At 34.5% G+C, this 21,472-nt stretch overlaps 1 protein-coding gene across 1 annotated transcript in view; it reads left to right on the top strand.

Annotated features, from left to right (window-relative positions):
* Positions 1 to 21,250, top strand: part of LOC107293169 (sodium/hydrogen exchanger 9) — a gene marked incomplete at its 3' end in the record, with an annotated part of 98,060 nt that extends 76,810 nt beyond the window's left edge. Inside the window, exons 8-10 of the mRNA XM_015822312.2 lie at positions 2,198 to 2,303; positions 9,480 to 9,568; positions 21,122 to 21,250. Of these exons, the coding sequence (XP_015677798.1) occupies positions 2,198 to 2,303; positions 9,480 to 9,568; positions 21,122 to 21,250 (324 nt within the window). The remainder of the gene's footprint in view (positions 1 to 2,197; positions 2,304 to 9,479; positions 9,569 to 21,121) is intronic.
* Between the last annotated feature and the right edge of the window lie 222 nt (positions 21,251 to 21,472).

The raw sequence follows: 21,472 nt of genomic DNA, 5'->3' as shown, positions 1-21,472 counted from the left end.
GCATGAAAATCTGACAGATATTTAAAAGACTTTAAAAAATATACAGAAAAGAAGGTATAATGAAGCTTCGGAGGTAAAAACCAAGCCCCTCCCGAAACTCTGCATAAGCATAAACATATCCAGATCCATAACTTTCCAAATATACTCTCATAACAAATTTTTTATACGATAGTTTTCTTATTGCCAAAGGCCCTGCTATTTTGTTAAACAGAAATGCAGAAGCTTATTAAGTAAATAAAAATTCATTTAATGAGAATTTTAACAAGCTATAGAAAGAATAAAAATAATAATGTATATTCTATGTAACTATAGAGCGGATAATACAATGTTACTTGTTTTTAATCCAGATTTAATAACCTTAATTAGCATATATCATGGAAAGGTAATTCCATCAAGATTAATCTTCATCTACAAATTGTATAGACACCCCACCTCAGTCAGCAGAAACAATCCAAACGTATTTTGGATAGCTTGAATCTAAGCTGTCTATGAGCTGACAGTCTTGGACCATGCCAAATTCCAAAGCCTTTTTCACCTTGGAATAGATCAATTTTATTTGATGCTGTTAAATAAATGTTAGAAGGCTCTTACAGTTCCCTGAATATCTCCAGGCTGTACCACTAAAATTCAGTGGCAGAACTACCAATTTTCAGAGGCATGATTTTTGGCTCTTTGCCATAGAAAAGTGTGATAAGTTTCTATGGATTGTTAATGCACTAATTTTTAATTTAAACACAAGCCAAAACTCAAAAGAAACCATATAGTCAGTGATGTTATCATATCTTAATATAAAGTGCTTATTTTACACTTTGCCATGTTGCCTTGGGTAATCAATTGAGTGAACATAAAGGATTCTAGATAATATATGCAACATACTGCACAAATAATGCCTTAACACAATGGAATGAAATTATTATCTCTAGACAAAATGTCTGTATGTAATATTTTTTCCATTGATTTACTAAAATCTTAATATGCCTATTTTTACTTTTTAAATTAACACTAAATAGGTTCCACTAAGCTAGCAATGACCTTCCCCTTAGCTTAAAATATTATAATCCTTGAGGTCATTCTGAGTTGATCGGCCTGTTTGTCGTTTGACTTTATAACAAATTTATTTCTATGACCTGAAAACATTGTAAAGCAAAGTTGAACTAGAATTATGAATAATATGAATAGAACTAATAATGGGAAATTAAAGTTATATCTGTCCAAATCAATGATGTAGTCAATTATTTCAAAGCATGAACAGTTATAAACATATCCAGGAATATTTTCCTTGAAATTGCTTGTGAAATAAATATTCATACAAGCAAAATTAATTAAGCTTTTCCAATAGACTCTGAAAAGCATAAACTTGTTGGAAATGGAAAGTGTTAATCACTGCAAATTATTTGTAGTTAAAATATCTCTTTTCTTAAAATTCAAAGGGAAATTATCCACAGCATGAATAATTTTTTGACCTGGTCATATCTTTTGAAGATATTTTTTCTTAGTTTTGTATACAGTCAGGATTCTGAGAAAGAAAAAGACTCATACAGTACTTATTCCCATTGAACCCACTGGATTTATATTTTTCCACAGACAATGGATGTATGAATTGATCTACATCAAACATTCACTGCTCGATGTCCCCATCATATTAAAAGCAAGAGAGAGAAAAGCCACCAGAACATTTACAAAAGGGGCTCCAAATTATAATTTCACTACTATTGACTATATGGGAAAATGTTATCATAATTATTTTAAAATTATAGTCAATTACATTTAAATTAACTAGAATTTAATGGAATCTAGTTCCATACACAAACATAGGCACACATACACTTAACAGTATGACACTCATGTACTGTATCCACTCAAAGGCTACTACTAATCCCAAATAATATAGCTCTGGTCTCACCCTTGGATCCAGAAATGTTTAACTGCCTAATTGTTTCAACCAGCATATCAATGATTAAGAATTTTCAGTAACTTATATAAACCCAACCCGTTGAGAATCAGTGGATAAAGGGAATTTTATGATTATTCAGTGGCAGTTTGAACATCACAACTCTTCATTTTAACTTCACTTCTTCAAAATACTGTTGAGTGTATAAGAGTTCTTTTCATACTAGTACTGTACTTAATGTTACAAAATCAAGTCTGAAAACTAAAACAATTGCTCTTTTTCCTTAGCTGTTTTTTCCTTTAGCACTTGACAAAGTTTACTAAACTGTGTGAGTTCCCCATGTTGGAAACTGGCTTGTTTTTCCTTTTATCATGGAGTGCCTTCTTGTCTGCTGAAGCTGCTGGCCTTACAGGTAAGTATTTCGTCCCACTGAGGTAATTAGGAGGTTCCGTTTTACTGTGATACAAAGATATGTGTGAAATCATACAAAGATATGTGTGGAATTGTGTACTTTGATGCAGTGTTCAACAAAGATGAAGAAATGGAGAGGTTTTAGGATGTAAAAATACTGGTAGAAAAGTAATATGTAGTACTGTATATAGTTTGAATATTAATCAAAAACAGCAAAAATGTGTGTAAAAGGATATCTTTTCCTGTTTTGTTATATAAAAATGAAAGCTAAGTACATCAAGAGAAACTTATAGGTGAATGAAGTATATTAATGTGCTAACTAAAACATTTGATAAAGGAACAATCAATATAGTAAAGAATGAATGGCTATTGAATGAATGTGGACTGAATACAAATGCAAGCGACTATTATGAAAAAGCTTGTTGAGTTTATGTAATTGTATCAAGAATGTGAATGAAGATTGATTAAATAAAACATAAAAAAATCAATGGATCAAGAGATAGAGGAAAATTGAAAATCTTATGAATAAATTTGATGAGTTCCTCAAAAGAAAAATGTAAGAAATTTCAAGAAAAAAGGCAATGTGTGAAGCAGTGTAGGAATTTTATGGAAGCCAGAATGGTTTGCAAGATTAGAAAGTTATAGTGGTATTAATATAAATTAGTTTCAGTTAAGTTTCCTTTTATTTTTCTTATCCCCTGCTTTTGAATTTTGTGATGGGAATCTAGGTAAATAATAATGATGATGATGATGATGATGATGATGATGATGATGATGATGATGATGATGATGTTGGAAGGCATCTTGGAGGTCATCTAGTCCAACCCCTTGCTCAGGCAGGAAACCCTATACCATTTCAGACAAATGGCTGTCCAGTGTCTTCTTAAAAACTTCCAGTGTTGGAGCATTCACAACTTCTAGAGGCAGGTTGTTCCACTGATTAATTGTTCTAACTCAGGAAGTTTCTCCTTAGTTCTAGGTTGCTTTTCTCTTTGGTTAGTTTCCATCCATTGCTTCTTGTCCTGCCTTTAGGTGCTTTGGAGAATAGCTTGACTCCCTCTTCTTTGTGGCAACCCCTGAGATATTGGAACACTGCTATCATGTCACCCCTCCTCCTTCTCGTCATTAAACTAGACATACCCAATTCCAGCAACCGTTCCTTATATGTTTTAGCCTCCAGTCCCTTAATCATCTTTGTTGCTCTTCTCTATACTCTTTCTAGGTCTCAACATCTTGTTTTACATTGTGGTGACCAAAACTGGATGCCATATTCCAAGTATGGCCTTACCAAGACATTGTAAAGTGGTATTAACACTTCATGTGATCTTGATTCTATCTCTCTGTTAATGCAGCCTCACACTGTGTTGGCTTTTTTTGGCAGCTGCAGCACAACTGCTGGCTCATCTTTAAGTGATTGTCCACTAGGACTCCCAGATCCCTCTCACAGTTACTACTATTGAGCAAGGTACACCTATACTATACCTGTGCATTTGTTTTTTCTTGCCTAAATATAGAACCTTACTTTTTTCACCACTGAATTTCATTTTGTTAGATAGCGCCCAATGTTCAAGTCTGTCAAATCCTTCTATATCTTAAGCCTATCTTCTGAAGTGTTGGCTATTCCTACCAGCTTGGTGTCGTCTGCAAATTTGATGAATTCCCCATCTATCCCCTCATCCAAATCATTGATGAAGATGTTGAAGAACACTGGGCCCGAAACAGAGCCCTGGGGCAACCCACTACACATGTCCTTCCATGTAGATGCAGTTCCATTGAGGACCACACACGTAATATGGCCAGTCAGCCTGCTATGAATCCATCTGGTGGTGATGTGTCTAACCTACAATAACCCTCACATATATATGTATGTGTTTATCTGTGTATATATACATACACATACACATTAATTTATTCTCATTCACAGAAAGCAAGCAAACAAGTCTAGAAAAAGAAAGTATTAAAATTAATGGAAAATCTCTCTACATTTATGAAATAAATTATATGAATTGAATTAGTGGAATATTTGTAATTCATATGAAAGAAATAGTGAAAAAATATGAAACTAATTTCTAATAAAAAACATAGAGCAATAAAGGCGGGATACAAATCTAATAAATAAATTTTATATAATTATAAAAATTAGTCTTACCCCTGGAATAGGATACTTTCATCTATTCCTGTTTTTTAGAAATGTTTGAAGATTTTTATTTAAAATCTATCATTAAAAGAAAATTTGGCTTTCTTGTAATGAAACTAGAGAAGCTTTCTATGATAATTTTGTTGCTGGACATACGGCCAATCTAAGCATACATTTCCATTTTTAGATCTTAAGACATAGGGTAAAATCATGTTTTCACACTTAAGTGACATACTGAAGTTTCTTCTTTTATATGATTTAGAAACTTTTTCCTGTTCATTTATATATATGGAATAACAGTAATTATAGTGTTATAGTGCTCACATATGGGTTTTACATTTATATAGCAGATGTAAAATAATTTAGAAGCCAAGGTGTGGATATTCCAGATCCAATTAGAATTTTTTTTAAACAAATCCTACAGAACCTTACAACCTTCATTGGAAAAGAAATTGCTCAAATTATTACAATTATTTTTTCCAGTTTGTGCAATAAAATTTAATGTTAGATGTTTGTGAATATAGGAGATACTGTAAATGCATAAACTATTTTTATGAAACGGCTTCCAAATGGATTCTTCAGGAATCTTTAATCATTATCATCTTTCATATGCTATATATTTTACAAATGTAGCATCCCACTTAATTTCTTGATAAGCGCTATTGGAAGAGAATGGGATACTCCTTGACTTATAGTATACTTCAGGATTAATATGTATATTAGATCTTGTGGAGGAAAGCTTATGCCTATGATATACGACCAAAGAGAATTATGGTTCTCCTGCTCTGTTCTTTATGGAACTGGGAAAAATCATTTATCACTTTTGAAATCCTTTTCACTAGTAGTTCTTTTTATTCATATTTTTAAGGAAGCTCTCAGCTCCATTCTAGTACCTATATTTTTATTTTATTTTATTTCTGCATGAATTCACAGCATTCTGAATATATAATTCAATTTCTTCCATAGAATCCATTACAAAATAGAAAGCTCATAGTTCATACACATGAGGTTGGTTAAAGGGAATGATAATACCTAGCCAAAATAAACATGTAAAATTTATCTTCATTTAGAACAAGGTTCAAATGTTGGTACTCAAATGTCAAGGTAAATTGTTATGTCCCTATATGACTGCCTTCACTCAGTCACTTTTCTGATGTTTTTCTGGAGTTCTCTGATGAAAATCTGCAAGTACTGTCAAGCTTGCCAGTTTTCACTGGCACAGTTCAATTGACACACGCCTGAAAGCAACACTCTGACATCCAGTTGTGTGAGACATTCTAATTAAAACACTTCATAGAGAAATCTTGCCACCTTGGATTTGGTGTGATGCAAATTTGCCCAGATTATTTCCAGAGGACTTTTCTTACCCAAAAGAATCAGTTGAAAATTCCAGAGCAAAGTAATTTTTATATAAATAAATGTGTCAAACATTTTAACACATTTCTCAGTTATAAGATTTAAGATTTAGTTGAACCTATACCATTTTCTTTCTCCCAATTATTTGTGGACCTCAGAACAAATTATTTTTATTATATTCTTTGATGAGGAAAATCCATACTGTACAGCTAAACCCATGATTATTCAACAGATTTTTCATATTATATATTTAGTTCATTATTAGTTCTTCCATGGTGGCAATCAATACAGCATATACAATCCTTTCAGAAGTAATGGAGTTAAAAATAACTTCATTGCTTCATCATAAGTAGCTTTAAGTGGATTAGACCTGAAAATCAACATCTTGGTCAAATTGAGAACGCTCTAGAGCAGGTAATCAATGTGGATCAATACATTTAGCAGTTCTAAGATTCAAAAACAGACAAACATCATTCCTAAATTCTAAAAGCTAAACCAGACAAGGAAAAATGGAAAAGTAAAACCAACATCAAACTCAGATTTTAAATTACCTTAAATCAAGTAATATAATTATAATTATTATGTAGTTTATAATATAATTTTAATTTACTGCAACAGAGATCAGGTCCAGAGCTTTAAAGAAATAAATATGATGCTTGTGGTCAGCTTAGCAATTTTATCTAGAACTGGTTAAATTAGTATTATGTGCTAATTCTAGAACACATGCACGTGTACATTGAAGCTTTGCTAATCCACCGCTTGCGCAATCCAGGTCCTAACAGGCTATGGGCCAGTACTAGTGTGCAGCCTGGGGGTTGGGGACCCTTAAGCTATATTCTTGGAGAACTATGTTGAAGAAGCAGCTGTGTTTTTTGTAGGTGAGGCTAGGCAATTAAGTTGATAGATGATTTGTTGACTGGGGCCTGTGTTTGAGATTGCAATGGCATGATATTTGAGAAGCCTGAGGGTCAACTAGGACACACCATAATATCTATGGCAGGCAGAGGAAAGATATGGTTAAAATTTAAGGGTGACTACCTATGGGAAGGCAGTTCTGATATCTTCAGGTGATTCTCCTTCTGGTCCCCAGAATTCAATCTGAAACCAGCTCACTGAATCCTCAGTGATCCCAACCTCCAACTAATGATGACAAATGATTTTATCCTTGATAAGGCATTGACCTGGCATGTTTTACCAAGATTTGTGGATGAGGTCTTCTCTTGGAGGTTCAAGTGTGACACCAACCTTGAGACTGGGCTGGAAGGTTAGGGGCTGGATGTCATCAGAAAGCATTAATGGCTTCCAGAGGGTCTACTCCACATATAACTTAAAGAGAAACCCTTTGTTGAAGTTGGGCTGTAGGCATGCATCAGTTGGGTTTATTATATATTGTATGTAGCCAGGGTCCTGGGTTTCAGAGACAGATTTTTGTCAAGAATTTAGTGGGTGGTTTGACAAGGCCTTTGTCATTACCTGAAATAGGTGGAGGTTTCTTTTTGGTGGTGCCTTCTGCCTGGAATTGTATTCATATTGCACAAAACCTGACATGATTTAAGCAAGTCCTAAGGACCTGATTCTTCTCCCCTAAGCTGACATGTTGCCTTGTTGAATGTTTTGTACAATTATGCCTGGTTTTGGCCATCTTGCAGAGGAGAGAATATTATTGGTTGCTTTTATAATAAGCCTTCCAGGATTGGTTGTGTTGGATGGCTGTAGATTTAATAAAACTTAAAATTTCATTTAATTTGAATGATTCATTCAAAAGAAAAACAAAACTGCCAACTTTTCAACTGCTTATATATTAATAAAAATTTCTTAGCAGCAGATTAGGAAATATATTGCCTCATTTACATTATGACTCAGAGATATCATTGTAGCAGTATATTTGTAGGTTATCCTGCTGGTTCTTTTGTCCTTGGTCATATGTCATCTTTTGCAGGAGCAAACCCACCCTTCAAATATATAACGCATAATAAAACATATTTGCACAATACTATCTATCATCTTTAAAATTTGCACCTAAAAAGGGATTACAGATGATAATTTCACCATCTGAAAATAGATTATCCAGAACAATAAATCTTTTGATTTTCAGGCTGGGCATGGCTACTTTTTATGTAATCAACAACTAAATAAGAGTATTATTTCTGCAGCCACAATTTTATTTCTCCAAGTTGCACCAATCAATTCAGCATTTCAGTATTTCTTTAAAACTGAACCTTTAAATTTTTTTGTTGAAAATGAACATGCAGCTTAGTAAGAAAGGATGAAGGAATTATTTTTAGTTCTAGATAGTGAAGGCTCCTCAAACTTTTAATGAGGAGAACCAATGACTATTTTTTCTTTTAACAATTGCTATGTAAGCAATAGCATTTTGAAATAAAACCTGAAGGAAATTAAATAAATAAAACCTGAAGGAAATTAAATATTTTCACTAATAAAATTGTCAAGAACATAATGCAGTTGCAAATCCATTGTAATGCAATTTTTATCTGTAAAAGCACATTGTAGCTATTTGCACATTTTAACTGTGTCTGTTGTGCAAACCCAGTTCCAGATTGCAATCTTATTCATATTTACCTGAGAGTAGATACCAGTGAAGTCAAGTGAATTATTTCTGGATAGACAATAACTAATTGGTGTGTAAAATAGAAATTAATGTTGGTGATATTATTTTTACACAGTCATTTTGTCATGCAATCTAGAATGTATCTAAGAAAAGAACCTGATATGTTGCTTTTATTCTTGAATTGCCGACTCAATTAGCACCAAAATTTTACAAGACAGCAGTCCTTCTCTTTGTGTTAATAATATCACAGCTAGAAATATAAGAAGGAGCCCCAATTTACCAAATGATGTATTATGTTGTTAGGAGGCAGCCTGATAAGAAAAGTCTACCAGGTTTCCTGTGCACACTGCAATGGACTGACCCAATTGAGAATATACCAGACCAGGATATTATCCTATTAAACATCAGTATTGTATTTGGATGATTTCATAGCAATTCTGAGCAGTTAGACCAGGGGTAGTCAACCTTGGCTCTTTTATGACTCGTGGACTTCAATTCCCAGAATTCCTGAGCCAGCTTAGCTGGCTCAGAAATTCTGGGAGTTGAAGTCCACGAGTCATAAAAGAGCCAAGGTTGACTACCCCTGAGTTAGACCAAGGATGTACAATTAATTTTCCCAAAGGGCCACATGAGAAATGGGGACTGTTGTGGATCGCCGAGCCAATAGGCTGAACTTACATTTACTCAGTTGCGTGCATGGTGTACCACTTATTTATGTTTGATTTCTAATTTCTGATTGACCTCACATGAGCCAAACAGGAACAGCCAAAAGGTCAGATATGGCCCAGGGACCAAAACATGCCCAGATCTGAGTTATACAATTTTCAAACAACAAAGCTGTATAGATCTATAGTAAGCAGGTCACATTACAGCAAGATGCAAGAGCTTTCTGACCTCAAATTATTTTGATCAAAGCTAAATACTAGTTCATTGAAGCAAATTATTATAACACCTTCTTATGGCTTTGTTATAGGCAGTTAATGTTGTTCAATTATTTTTCAAGCAGGCAAATCTCTTCTCTTCCCCCCCGCCATCCTCCCATTTTCCTTTCAAATACATTCTAGGAAGAAATGAAAAGAGCTTAATGTGTGTGTGTGTTTTTTTCTTTTTTTCAGGAATAGTGGCAGTTCTTTTTTGTGGAGTCACACAGGCCCATTATACATACAACAATCTGTCAGCAGACTGCAAAATGAGAACTAAACAGGTAAAGTATGCAAACTCCCCATCTTTCTGAACCCTTGCTTGCTTTGTATCTTCTGCAACAGTAATTGGGTATCTCACCAAGCTGACAATATAGCCTGGAGAGATTTCATTATACCAAAACAAAAAAAACAACAACCCAAAGCTTGTATCTTCATTAAGGGAGAAGTATATCAACAACTGATCTTTGCTAGCAGACGCAATGGCAATTCTTCTGCTAAGTAAAATTTAAGAAAGGTTTTTTTTTCTTTTGAGGCCAGAAGCATCAATGTTATCGTAGATATGAAATACGCAGAGCTGGTGATAGTTTTCAGTGCCTTTTATCAAGTCAGCCTGGGCCTCTACTGGATATATGCTTTGCTCAAAGGCTTATAGCTTGATGGAGTTTCTATCTTGTCTTTTGCTTGGAATCACTGACACACCTCTCCCTGTCATCTCACAAATGGGGATTAAAATTCCTTTAGGTGAAGCATGCTTTTCAAAACTGAGAACCATAATTCATGGAAGATAGCTCTGTAGATTCTAGGTAGATTCTAGGTAGTAATGAAGTTGAACTGCTTTGTTGTAAGAAATAGATAAAGCAGTTCGGTAATTTTAGACCATGTTTAATGATGTGGTAACATCCAATTTGATGGTGAGGTGTGTTATGTTACTTTTTGTTTCAGGTACCTCTGAAACAACTTAGACCCACTAAGTCTACCAACATAGACCCACTAAGTCCAGGTGAATATTGCAGGTGTCATATTTCAAATAAGGAAAAGTACAAGCCAAGGAGTTCTGTAGGGAATATAGCATCTGGAGTAGATGAATTGTCTGAGTGTTCTCCAGGTCCTAGAGAAAGAAAACACTTGAAAATATATGCTGTTGGGGCAGAAACTTCAAAATAGAAATTCCTATAATCAGTGAAAATAATGGGTCACCTTACTCTCAACATCTAAGCACTCTATCTGTAACCCTCAAGTAAATAACATGCTTTCCTTAGTTCTGTTGTTCAACCTCCTTACCTTGTTATGCTTTACTGCCTTTAATATTAGCTTTGATATGTCATATCACTTCTAGTTATTGCTTTCATAATCTTTTACTACTTCTATAATCAAAAACTATACTTGTTCCTGTTCAGCTTTCTTGGTTTGGGATGCAAATGTTCATCTTAATTGCCCATGAAATCTTGAAATGAAAACAACTTCATAGATAATTTCTCATGTGCTTATAGCTGATTTTAGACTGTAATTCTAATATGACTACATAATAATCCTAAACCTATGCTTCAAAATTGTATTTTGACAGCAGCACAACACATATTTCTGCAACTACTCAGATACCATTATCACATTCAGGAGCCCACGTTTGACATGAAAGTAGGAAAAATAGATAAAAGTTATCCAGATGTTTCATCAAAACAACCATTTAGGTTGATTAACTAGAGCATTATAACTAGTAGATTCTTATTACTTTTCCACAACCCACTTTATTTGTTCTTTCTATGTACAGTTAGTATATAATCTCTTTTAATCATGATATTCTAAAAAGAGAATTGGAGGCTGATACGATGCTTTTTCTGTGATAAAATACACAAATCAGGACATCTAATTGAAATTGTATGGAAAAACCATGGAAAAGTTTTTAGCATCTATCTGTAAAGAATGCTAGCTTGAATGTGATCATTTCTTTGAGACCTTGAAATTCACATCAAAATAATACTAACATTCCACATCCAAGTACAATTTTTAGAAGGACTATACTAAGAACAATAACCATTTATAGAAACTATATGATGAAAGCTATCCTGCTGAGAGAAATTTGTTGAATGAAATTAGATGTAGATTTGTAATATTTTTAGTATCTGTACTACATTGTTCATTTACATGAGAATAAGGCCTACTTATTCTAGTGAATAAGTAGTGAATATATACTGTAGGTTTGATATTACTGTATTCCCTCCATGCCTCATCTCCCTAGCACTGCGTCAAACTGACTTTGCCTTCAGTCAATCATTGAAAATAAAATAATTACATAAATTGATAGAATGTGAATAGTAGTGTTATTTAAAATATTTCTGATCTGGACAGCTAGTCCTTGTCAATCTCAATCTGGTGTTTTAATTTAAACAACTCTGATTTATCAACTTTTATTGAAATGAGCGCACCAATATGTTCCTGGATATGTGAGCCAACCTGACACTTGTGATGCTGGACTTCAGAAAGAATCTATACCACCAATTTTGTAACATGAAATTTGTCAATAGAAAAGGAAAGGAAAGAATATTCCAAGCAAATTTCAGTGAATGGTTTCAGAGTTATTATCAGCATATGACTTAAATCTTACAGCAAGAATGAAGAACCTCTACCCATAGGCCTAATCTAGCCTGTAGAGTTGCTCCATCTGACCCACAAGTGGCTTTGTCCTCCTTCTTGAAATCCATACGCTAAAGACATGATCAATATAGAGGTAGAGGAGTAGCTATTCTGAGAAATCTGCAGCTGAAACTACAACTACCAACTGTTAACATCAACATGGACACATCTGAAGAGTCTTTAATTCCCCAACCTTAGTATATTACAAAGGGCAACTCCTTTCTTGTTCAGATCAATGACTCTAAGATGGAAGACTTTGTGTAACCAAGATAATAAACTAACATCACTAACTTCCTTGTCAAGATGGCTGGACTCCTTGAAGATTTCTGCTTTGACCAGAGCTATATGGTAAATTTCCAAAGTCCCTACTTCACAATCATCAATAAAGTTGAAGGTTTGGTATGGATTCTGAATTTAATAGCTAGCGTTAGTTGTACTACAGCTACTTCTTAGCAATAAGTATTTGGGAAACTGTCCAAACAGCTATCCTTTTATATCTGGCATTCTATGGAATTGTATGACATTTAGCTAGACAAACAAGTGGTTGTGTCTAATACTGACAAAAGGCCTGATTCTTTTTAATAAAACCTTTCTGGATATGGTCCACTACATTTTGCTGCAGTACTAGTTAGGGCAAGCCCTTTATAGACAATTAATCTGCTCTTCCCAAATTGAACAATTACTACAACGTCAGGATTTATTCATACTTATTGTACCATTGACTTTTGACTTTCGACAAAGTAGAAAACATTCTTGGTCTAGAAAGACTAAAGTGAAGGAGCTGATGGTTAGCAAGACTGGTTTTTTTGCAAATAAAATATAGTTTATTATCTTCATGAATAAGCTATTAATCTTTGGATTTTAAACTAACTGATAACTTCTTCAAATACCTTAGGTGTCTTTTTAACAAAACAAATAGTCTAATAAGTGAGGATTCCCAAATTCATTACATTGTTTCTTTAAAAAAGTATCTTTGAATCTAACAGAATAACACGATAATAGAATAATAGAATGTTCTTTTTCATTTGCTTCTTCCAGGAAATAGTTTTTCTTTTATCTTTGTTCTTAATTATGATATCAATCAGGATCATTTTGGAGTTGGGGAACTTAGACATTAGATGAATTAATAAATAATGCCAACTAGGACAGAGGTTCCCAACTTTTTGGATACCAGAGACCGGTTCTGTGGAGAAAGGTTTTTCTACAGACCAGAGAGTATGTGGTTTTGTGTGCTGCCTGCATCCCACGGATGGGGCTTTGCTTGTTTGTGCAGACCGGTTGCGGGCATGCCGTGGCCCGGTACTGCTCCACGAACTGGGGGTTGGAAACCCCTGAACTAGGAGATTCATTATATGGTGTGCAGTAGTTTCCTTTTGAATCCTGTAAAATTTCACACCACAGCTTTGGGAATTGCTTAGATTCTTTTCTTTCTCATATCCAGTAGTGTTAAAGGAAAGATTCAGAAGAACAAAAGCTTCCAACAAATCTCAATTTTTTTAATAAAAAGGTTTATTGAAGTTTAAAAATACAAATATAAAACCTTAATACAAATGAAGAAAAATACAAAAAAGAAAGAAAAAGCAAAAAGGGATGAAGGAAAATATGCCAAAGGGGAAAAAAAACAAATGACTTTCCCCTTCATCAAGAAAAGTCAATTTCAGACACTTATAATCCTTTCTAATATTTAAGTCTAAAATCTCTTCATTTTATGTCATCCTTTATGAACAAATAATAAAACTTTATTATTTAGTCTTAATCAGCAAAATAATAAGATGGAACATATAAAACATATCTTCCCTCTTGTAATCCAATCAAGAGGTGGCATTTTACATAAGAACATAAGCAATGCACTGATGGATTGGTATTATGGCCCATCTAGCCCAGCAATCAGGACTGTACAATCAATTGTACAAGGGAGCCTAATGGTTTCCCCTTCAAAGACAATGACATTGCCATCAAGGCTAAGTGTCCTTGATCTCTGTGATTTCCAGGAATTGGTCCAAATCATGTTTGAAGCATTCAAACTGGTAGCTAGCACCACATCATAGTAAGGCTCCATCTTTGAAAAAATAAAAGACTTTTCTTTAGATAAGACATCTGCCTTGCAAATCATATAGTATTATATTGATGTACTCCATCTTTGTGTTACAAGTGCTACTGCTCTATAGACCAAAATTTCTCTTGAAGGTCTATAAACATACCGGATGGTAAGAAGCCTTGTAATAACAACAACAACAACAATAATAACAACAATAACAACAATAACAACACCAATAATAATAATGATGATGATGATGATAATAATATAATAATAACAATAATAATAAAGTTGGAAGGGACCTTGGAGGTCATCTAGTCCAACCCCCTGCTCAGGCAGGAAACCCTATATCATTTCAGACAAATGGCTGTCCAGTCTCTTCTTTAAAACTTCCAGTGTTGGAGCATTCACAGCTTCCGAGGCAGGTTGTTCCACTGATTGTTCTAACTGTCAGGAAATTTCTCCTTAGTTCTAGGTTGCTTTTCTCTTTGGTTAATTTCCATACATTGCTTCTTGTCTTGCCTTCAGGTGCTTTGGAGAATAGCTTCTCCATCTTCTTTGGCAACCCCTGAGATATTGGAACACTGCTATCATGTCACCCTCATCTTTCTCTTCATTAAACTAGGCATGCCCAATTCCAGCAACCGTTTCTTATATGTTTTAGCCTCCAGTCTCCTAATCTTCTTTGTTGCTCTTCTCTGTATTCTTTCTAGAGTCTCAACATCTTTTTTACATCATGGTGACCAAAACTGGATGCAGTATTCCAAGTGTGGTCTTACCAAGGCATTGTAAAGTGCTATTAAGACTTCACGTGATCTTGATTCTATCCCTCTGTTAATGCAGCCTAACACTGTGTTGGCTTTTTTGGCAGCTGCAGCACACTGCTGGCTCATATTTAAATGATTGTCCACTAGGATTCCCAGATCCCTCTCACAGTTACTATACTATACCTGTGCATATGGTTTTTCTTTCTAGTATATAGAGCATTTTACCTGGAGCCCATCCCAAAGGTGCTTTTTCATGAGGCACCTTTTTTTCTTTGAAGACATTTCACTTCTCATCTAAGAAGCGTCTTCAGCTCTGACTGGATGGTGGGGAATGGAAGGATTTATATTCTTGTAGACAGCTGGTCATTTGCATTCTTTTAGTGAGTTGTTAATGCCACCTGGAGGCTTATTTGTGTTGTCAGGGTCAGCTGAGTGGTGGAAATGGGTGTGGAGCCTTCTTGGAACTGTTAAAAGGACTGTGTTGTAGACTGAAGATAGATGATGTCATATCCTTCCCCTCTGTTGAAAGAAGTTCATAAATGCATGGCACAACATAGGAGAACAAACCCATCAGGACAAGATTCAGCAGTCCATCTGCATTTAAAAGACAAAGGCCATTCTTTCGAAGACAGCAAAGTCCACATTTTGGACAGAGAGGACTGCTGGTTTGAAATAAGGGTCAAAGAAGGTATCTATGTCAAAACTGAACAGCCTTCTCTCAAAAGAGGGAGAGTGATACGACATCATCTATCTTCAGTCTACTTAGGATCGGAACTGGGAAATTTCTGAGTTTTGGATATGATAAATGTTTAATTCTTTTTTTAAATAAGAATTTTGAACTTAGATTACTGTTTACATTTTTGTGCCTCAGAATCACAGAAAACTGCACCAATAGTCATGGTCAGAGAAGGTATAAAAAGGAGACTCAAGGATAGCTACTATGGCTGCCTACACCCAGCTTAGACTAGCACCTAAAAAGAAATTTGCATTGTTTGTATTGTGTTTGTTGAAGATTCAACTATTTTCTTATAACTGTGCAGATCTAACAACATTACCTTTTCTATCTCCTCCATAATTTTAAAATATAAAAGCATGAATTGAAATCCTGTTAAGTAGTGCATATTGGAATATAATATCTTAGAAAATAATAAACAAGAATAAATTAGTTTTTGTTTTGCTTCCCTGATTTAAAAATACAACTTTTCATCTAATTAGCAGTTTTAGAGTATTATTTTCATATAATATATGTTTTCTATCATTTACTTATTCATTCAGACCTATAGATATTTTTTTTCTCAATCATTCTGGAGAAACTACAGATCAATACTATATCCTAGAATGTTCTGTGTACTCTTACCTGTTTGTGAAATTTAAGGTGATTCTGGATATTTTTGTAAGATCTCACTTGCCTTATGCAGAACAATTTGTCTGCAGATATCATTATCTTTCATTTGTAACTAAGAGATCTGGAGAAATCCATCACAAGGGTAATTATATTATCCTTTCTAAATAATATTATTATATGCTGAATATGGAATATGTCTTTAGATTTCACTTAAAAATATTGATTTCATCAAAATTTCAGTATTGCTTATGATTATGTATAAAAATATGCACATCTGGAAGATTGTTAAGTAAACAAATGATTGTAAAAGGATATATATAAACATACCATACATAGCCCTGCAGCTATGATGGTTCAGTCGAAATTTTCACTAGATTTTATGGCACAGCAGATGTAATACACACACACATTCCCCCCCAAAAAATTGGCAGAGCTTTAATTTCACCATCACAGTTGCCATATTGACTTTCTTGATGAAACCCTGCAAATATCCCTGCTAATATGTGGAGGTGCCATTTTTCACTATATTGTCATGTTTTCAGCAGCCTGCAGCATTTCTGGCTTCTTAGGCCTTTCAGGACTAAGATGATATTAGTGTTCTGTTATAGTAATTTAGATTATACTATCTATCAGAAAAAAAGAATGTTAAATTATGATATACTAGCAACAGGTGATAGCAGTGTTTTTAAAATTAAGCAAATAAACTCATTATCCTGAGCATAAAAGCCATGGCATAGAATAGATTCTGATATGTTAGGCTAAAAGTTTTTCTTTCAGCAAATGGAAGATAGATAGATAAATTGTGTTCTATCTCCTCAGAAATAGAATTGATTGCCAGAGGTTAGGACTGTAATAGCAAGATGCAAGAAAATGTTATATTTATAAGGTGCTTTGAGAGAGAATGAGATTGATTTTTTTTTTCTTTTGAACCATGAACAGTAACCTGCTCCATTAATCCAAATATAGGTGCAAAATAAAAAAGGTAAACCATTTTTACCTTTTAGTCTTAGTGATTTCGGGGCAGCTGATTTGGAATGAAGACATGACTTCTTTCTGATGAACACAGACATAGCAATGAATCCTTAAAACATTTACAGCTCCATCTGTCAGTTCAGTGGCATAACAATAGAGAATGTGGCTTCAAAGTGTGCCTTTCCTTTTGTTGAAATCCAAAAATCTGTGCTCCCTTGTCTCAAATAATTGTGTATCATTAGATATGTGTGTGTGTGTGTGTGTGTATGTGTGTGTGTGAATTATGTCAGGTTTGAAAGATTTGAAATTCATTTCTACTAGCCCAGATTCTGTTTTCTTGGGTCAGAAGGATTGAGTACACCTTTCTTCACAAACTATAAGGAAGAACACCACAACTAATAACTTCTAAAATTTTATGTGAGCATTATTCTCAGGTGCAAGCCATGGCCATGTTGGAGAATTCACATAACAAGTTTGTCACACGCAAACTGGCTACAAAGAAATTCAGTGAAGGAAGCCAATGCCTCTAAAATGTTTGTTTCCACTATCATATTACTCATATTTACCAAATGAGCAAGTGAATTTAATGATCACCACAAAAAATATCATAAAATCAGATCTGGTCACTTCAGCAACCTCAAAAACTTATGACCATAACTCCAGACTCAATTACAATTACAATCATAAGTCAAGAATTATTTGCATATAAACAAGGAGCAAACCCTACACTTACTTGCACAGGTGATGTTATGTAGCTGACTAATGAAACATCTGCAAGCAAACAACCAAGTTCAAAGAGCACCAAGGACTCTACAGAGCAAGTAAACAGAGTCTGCCATCCAGTCCCATCATCTCCCAAACATATAACTTGTGCCTAGGATGGTTAAGGTTGATCTACAAAAACAATTGGGGCTGAAAAAAATAACATTTTCACATGGAAAAAAAGAATCTCTCGGAAAGGAAAGAGGAGACTGAAATGTGCTATGGAAAGAGAAGATGGGAGATGTGGTTAGATTGGGAATAGACAGAGAATATGGCTGGCAAACCAAGTGGGGTTTAGACAGTGTTAGCTGTTGAAAATCTATGAATTTAGAATGGACGAAAGACCATTGAAGAGGGTTCCTGACTGAAAACAACAAAGTTTCAAGGGTTCAGTGTACCCTGCATAGAATTCCTGAAGGAGAGAGATGATCTCAAGATCAATACTCTGCTAACTTTATCTGAATCCCTTGATTAATTCTAAAGAGGATTGAATATAGCTAACCTGCTGACTTCAAAAAAAGAATCTTTTGACAGACAAAGAAATAGCTAAACATTGAATGGAAGAGTGGTGAGTGTCATAAACTGATCTGCTTTTAGTACATTCTTTATTTTGGCAATTAAGCTAGGAAAAGGAAGGGGGATATGAACTTCTGGGTTTTTTTATTTGCTTTAGCGGCATGCCATTTACAGAACTATATAACTGTAAAAGTAAACCTTCCAGAAAGAAACCTTTTTATTTTGCAATGCTATAAAGAAAGAAAGAAAAATGAATTGGTCCATAAGATAGTTATGGTGCACTGAGTTCTTATACTGTATGCTTTTCACTTTAGATTGATGGAATAGTCATAATTTTTTAAGAGTGATCTCTTTTAAGTTGATTCAAAAGTTTATATCTTCCCCTCCCTCCCGTATTTCCTTTTCAAGCCTAAATATGTATTTGGCTCATAGTCTCAAATTTCAAAAAATATAGTGTGAAGTCAATATCTCCTTATTGCTGGAACCATAAGTATTCAATTGGAGTTGCTGAAGACATGTTTTAATACCTATGTAGTCATTCCAGAGGACGATGCCATATTTGACCAGAAATAGCACATTAATAATTTTCCATTCCGATCAACTTGAAGAAGTGAACTATGTTGTCAGCTTTTTCTCTGGAGATAATTGTTTAATATATAGCATAAAATAAGAACTCTCAGATCAATATGGAGGATTTCTCCATTTGCTTCTACTGGTTCTGAAGTTCACGAGTGCTTCTCTGCTAAATGAATGCATTGGTGACTAACTTCCTTGAATCTAACCACTGCTAAATCAAAGTGGGTAAGACAAATTAGGATAGTTTTCAGTGTTTATTCTTTGACCATAGTTTAAAAGCACAGAGGCTGGGTTCATACATCATACTATGTCATGAGATGGTTTGTTTGATTTTTGCTTTGTCATTGTGAACCCAAATGTTGTGCTTTATAAAGCCTAGTTTATAGTATAGCAGTATATGTGACTCATACCACTGTACTGTATTCAACAAACCATGACATAAAATCATGAGTTAATATTAAGTGTAAACTTATTGCTTTGAGCATGTGGGACAAATATGCAAAGAGCTGGCAATTTCTAGTGTCATCCAGAAAACTCATATGATATTAAGTCTAAATTGTCTACTTTTCCATAATAAAAGCCTGTAATCTCTTCCTTTCCCCTACCCACCTATCCCCGAAGTGTGATTGGATTTCTGGAAATGTGTCAAGATGTAGTTTTTCCAACTGGTATTATAAAACACAAACACACACACACACACACACACACACACTCCTTCTTTAAGGGTAGATACAGTAGTCTGTTTCAGATTGAGAGCTGCTTTTATCGGGAGAGGGTGAATACATAGATATGTGACATCTGCAGCAGGCAAGGTTATGGTGCAAAGAGAATAAAAGTGAGAAATAATATATATGAAGAGGATGCAATTTTCCAAGTACTCTGGATGTTCTAAAATTATTATAATAGTTTAAACTTTTCCTGAAATTTAATATTGGTGCCATGTTAACATAATAGCTTCATTACATACCACGTTGGGCAAATAGCTTCCAGGTGCATTAAGGGTGGGCACAGATGCTTGGTTTGTAGTCAGAACAAAACATTTTGAATTGGCTGTGTTCCAAATGAACAGAATTTAAAAGGCCACAAGAGTAGGTGGGATGGGAGGTCATGTGGAGTGTTACCTTCCATTCAGCATGCTGAAAAATTAGCCAGCTTTTGACAAAAATGTTTTGAAAATATTCTTTAAAATTCCCATAGGAAACAATAGAAGTAATTGTTTTCTAAGGGGATTTTAAAAACTATAATTACAAAATAAAGTGATTTGTGCTAGGCAACTAGTGTTTCCATTATCATAAATCCTATGGTAGTCTATAGCATTTTAGCCAGTATATGTAATGTGTACTGTATATTGATGATTTTATAAGATTGTCAACTGGTATTCTAACAGTATAGCTATCCCTGTATTTTTGTATGTTTATTAAAACAGTTTTACAGATTTGAAGTGGGACAAATAATGTGGCTTGAATCATGAAACGGAGAAAGATTTTGCGCATTTTTATTCCTGTACAAAGTACACTTGACGTATGCTGCAGTAGAGAAGAATGGCTGTTACTTAAGCAGATTCTATATTTATCTATCCTAGAAAGCCTATACCCTGCTGGGTCATCATTTCAGATATTTTCTTACCTAAACAGAAAAACAGAATGACCCAGAGCAGGCAAAAAAGCAGTGGGAGCAGGAGTGACTTCCAACTTCCTGCCAGCTTCCTATTGAGTTTCTTTGTAGGAGTCTGGCAGGAAGCATCCTTCCTTTCCCTTTCCAGCAGACAGGTAAGTGACTGCTGCTGACTGGGGAGGGAAAAAGGGATTATGAGACTGGCTAGGAAACTGTCATGGATAGTTGAAAATAAAGATCATGTGGCCATAGTAGCCAAGCAGCAGTCAGTAAGACTGAAACAGTAACAATTTTCCCAAATTTCATTCCCTTGGGAGTCTTGAGTCCTGGATTTTGGACACAATTTGTATGTAAAACTATTTAAAGTACTTGGTTCAAAAATTGTTGTCCTAGGATGCAGCATTTTGACCATGAGAACGAGAGTTTTAGTTATATATAATAGGCTAAACTACCTGCTTGTCATCTTGTTTATTGGACTTAATATTTTAAAAAAATCTGAGCTGATTTGTAGATCATGAATTGAATGCCCAGTTTAGTATGTTTACCTTGTCCCAATAAGTACCCATTCATCTACTTTAACCTGGATGATAATTTTGTTTCTCTTTCATTTCAGTTGTTCGAGTTCATGAATTTTTTGGCTGAGAATGTAATCTTTTGCTATATGGGACTAGCACTGTTTACATTCCAAAATCATATTTTCAATGCTCTATTTATATTTGGGGCATTTGTATCCTTTGTTCAAGTAACAGGAAATGCATTATACAGCAAACATATGGCATAAGGTGGTTATTTTCATGATAAACAGATAAATTGTATAATTGGAGATATAAAACAGAATCCAGAAAGAGCTCGATGCATATATAAAATGTTTCTGCTGTTTATTTTTTTCTGTGCAAGAATAGCCACTCATCATACAATTGCTGAGAAGTGAGGATATACTCTTGGCTTTACTCCTGACATCAGA

Source organism: Protobothrops mucrosquamatus, unplaced genomic scaffold (assembly GCF_001527695.2).
Source record: "Protobothrops mucrosquamatus isolate PMUCROS unplaced genomic scaffold, P.Mucros_1.0 scaffold1522, whole genome shotgun sequence".
In the NCBI taxonomy this organism is placed as follows: Eukaryota; Metazoa; Chordata; class Lepidosauria; order Squamata; family Viperidae; genus Protobothrops; species Protobothrops mucrosquamatus.
The sequence above is the reverse complement of the archived record's forward strand: the minus strand, read 5'-3'. Positions and strand labels throughout refer to the sequence as shown.